This window comes from Anarrhichthys ocellatus, unplaced genomic scaffold (genome assembly GCF_004355925.1).
Source record: "Anarrhichthys ocellatus isolate YVR2014 unplaced genomic scaffold, GSC_Weel_1.0 scaffold5634, whole genome shotgun sequence".
Taxonomy (NCBI): Eukaryota; Metazoa; Chordata; class Actinopteri; order Perciformes; family Anarhichadidae; genus Anarrhichthys; species Anarrhichthys ocellatus.
In genome coordinates this window covers 1-3370 of record NW_022285608.1, presented here as the reverse complement: position 1 = coordinate 3370, position 3370 = coordinate 1, and the positions used below count along the sequence as shown (strand labels likewise).

Sequence of the window (3370 nt, the reverse complement as noted above, 5' to 3'; positions counted from 1 at the left end):
GAGCAGCCTCCTCCTCTTCTTGGCAGGTATGGTTTCGCTGGAGGAAATATGGCGAAGGAGCTGTTTGAGGCTCTCCAGCGTGGTTGCCTCTCGCTGGTCCTCGTACTCTTGTGGCGTCACCTGCTGGCAGAAGGTGAACGCTGCAACACAGAGAGGGGAAGAGGACATTGGCATTTTGACAATATGAAGTTTTCTGTACATGTATAAGGTGTATATGTATTTGACTTACTGGCAATTGAGTCAGGGTCTATTCCCTGCTGCATAGTCCTTAGTGTTCTCCTCACAGCTTCAATAAGGGATGTGGGAGTCTGTATTTATCACAGGAAGAAAGAGTAAACATCATTTTGAAAATGTTAAGTGATGTGAACGCTGTCTTTAAAATAGCATGTTATTAAAACCTGAATTAAAACGTAAGTGTACCTTGAAGAGCTCCGTGCAGTTGTCCATGAGAAACAGCACCAGGGTTTCGCTCTGGGGTCGAGTCAATTCATGATTCTGGACGATGGCTCTCTGAAAAGCGCGGCAGACTGAGGCCCTGTTATCAATCTGAGAGGAAACCCACCAGAAGGTCAACGATAGATACCAACACATTGCACAATGTACAGCATGGGCAGTGAACACTATAACTGGTTTGGCCAAAAAGGACCTGTTTCTGAAGACGGCAAGCATCTGGGTGAGCCGCTGTAGCCATGAAGGCCAGTAGTCTCCGGAGTTCATCTCTCACGCTGGTCTGCAGCAGTCGGAAACACAGCTGAGATGCTTTGATGGCTTCCTGCAGCTTCCCTTCACCTGGAAAGAAACAAGATGTGGTCAAGAAAGGAGAAGGAAAAGGATTTAACCTTCATGGATGTAAACAGTCTCAGAGGCACGGACACTTGTTGCATCATTGTTTACACACTTTTCATCTGATGTCAACATAAACCGTATCAAGTCTCACCCAGCGAGTTCAGAATTGCAGCATGTATGTCCAGGTGGCGTCCTGAGAGAAGCGGAGCTTTTTCCTGTCCACCGTAGTACTTGGCAATGGTGTCAAAGAGCAGTCTCTTTTGGCTCGCCGTCTGCTCCGCCCGGTCCTCTTCTGCAAAGGCGTCGACGACTTCGTGGCTGAGCTGTTCCCCTGCGACCACAATCAGCTGGTCGGGAAAGAGCTCCAAGCAGTCTGCCGCCGCCGACAGCCAGCCATCCAACCTGAAGACAGTGACGGTGACTGTTGGAATACATGCACAAATATTTGTTGCTTCCACAACTGCAAAATCTTTTAATCAGAGCACTGACTTGGGCAGATTAAGGGTGTCGGACAGCTCTCTCTCCAGGCATGTGTTGGAGATAACCAGGTCCTGGTAGGCCAGAGGAGCTCTGCAGGTCTGAAGCTGAACCCTGGCAGGAGAGGTCAGGATGGAGTCCAGCATGGGCAACTCCACTACATGCAGCAGCTGCAGCAGCGTCTGCTGCTTCCAAACCTCATCCACCACTAGGGAAGGAGGAGGAAAGAGCAGGAAGAGGAAAACATATTGGGAGGGGGAAAATATCTGTCCACCATAAACTGTCATGGACTGCCGTTTTCCCCACCATACTGGCAAATACTGACAGATTTGCTCCGTCTTACCAGCTTTGGACAGAAAGGCAGAAGTAGCGGGGGTTGTGTTTAGAGCTGGAGACATGGTCGGTCGCAGGTTGATGGTCCTCAGCAGCCTCTCAACCCTCCTGTCTGACGACCCGACAGCCAGGGGATTAGAGATCGTCCCCAGTTCATTCAGCCTCCTGAAAACAAAAAGAAGCATTATGGGGATTAATAAGCGCTGTGGAAATAATTCAGGTGTGAACATTACAAACAATATTCAATCTAATGCTGAATTAGGGGTTGGTTTAACTTCTGAATTTATGATTACTCAACTGCAACTCTGCCTTTTAAGACCTAGCAAAGACATCATGAAAGATAAAATCAATCGCAAAAACCAACCTGGAGCTCTTCTTCCTCTTAAGCCCCTGTTCCTCCTGGGGCATGTTTTCTGTGTCACTATCGCCCTCCTTCGTGGCAGAGTTGGGGAACGCTTTATATTCCAGAAAACGGTAAAGGCTGCAGCCGCCGTCCTCAAAGGTCACTTCCTTGTCCCTGCGAAACAGCTTCGTACCCACCGGTTCGAACACCTTGGCCTCCATCAGAGCCTGGCAGAGCCGAGCAGCTTTGAGGCGCGACACTTCACTCGTGCAAAACACCACATTCTGCATCAAGTAACTGAGGACCGCATCCACGGCGTCCGAGCCCGTGAAACACTCGGCGTGGACGCGTAGATGCCTTCTACGGCGGCGCACCTCCACCTGGAGCTGCAGGGCCTGGATGATGTTGTGCCACAGCTGGGTGGCACCGAAGGGCCCCGAGAAGCCTGGGGGTCAGAGGAAAAGGGGTCGAGGCCAGAGCTAAAAATGTTATGATGAACTTCATGCAGGATAAGCCCATTGATTCACATGCCGTTACTGTACCAGATTTGAGGTTAGCTTATGTTCTACTGTATATCAAAAATGATGTTGTAGCAGTAAACGTTGCAGCCTTAACAGTATAGTTGTCCCTGACATATTCATCATTTCACTGGAAACCAGTAGAGTAAGTGGAATATATTTATAGTACAGTAACGTTAGATATACTCAGGTGCTTACTCGAGTATTTCCATATGCTTCGTTACATTCAAAACATAGGAGTTTATAAATGCTGATGATACATTGTTATAGACTAAACTATCCGCTGGTGTAGCTCCACGTCGCCCAACTGCAACAGTAAAAGTCAGCTTACACATCAATCAATAGTAATAACAATCCCATAATATGCTTTTGAAGTATTTTTTTTCGGAGAACGTAAAGAAGTCAACACTAGACGTCAACGCCTTAACATGTATTTACAAAGCTATGCTTTGTTTGTGTGGCTGTATTCATACAAAGGGTAGATTAGAGAACGATAATTTGTACAGCGTTAATGCTCAGATCTTACCATTCTGTATGTTTTCACGAAAACTTCTCGTTTGGCTGTTCAACCTTCTGAAACGAGGAGTTAAATCAACCGCCATTACGAGCTGTCCGTATGACGTAGCATCCTCTTCTTCTTCTTCCTAACATAACCAAGTAGCGCGCGCTGCTGCTCTCTACAGGCGATAACTTGTACTGCGAGCCCTTTCTAATTTATGCCTCACAAAAATGACGCTTAAAATATTTTGATACATTTTTTTAAAGAAAACACACTAAAAAACGATAATGCAGTTGTTGTTTTGCTTTATTTTCTATCTTTCCTACATACTATATTGCACCGACTCCACCTGCCACACATTACTTAGGTAAAGTTAGAAAGATATTGACAGATTCGGACTTCCCGGTTCAATAA

General features: G+C 46.6%; 1 protein-coding gene across 1 annotated transcript; it reads right to left on the bottom strand.

Moving 5' to 3' along the window:
- Positions 1-5: 5 nt before the first annotated feature.
- Positions 6-3299, bottom strand: depdc4 (DEP domain containing 4; the record flags this gene model as incomplete). Its single annotated transcript, XM_031841918.1, has 9 exons — positions 2984-3299; positions 1961-2384; positions 1607-1761; positions 1276-1471; positions 938-1188; positions 647-789; positions 421-546; positions 230-308; positions 6-140 (listed from the first exon to the last, which is right to left on the bottom strand). Coding segments are annotated over exons 1-9 (1585 nt in total), but the record flags the coding sequence as incomplete, so codon positions are not given.
- Between the last annotated feature and the right edge of the window lie 71 nt (positions 3300-3370).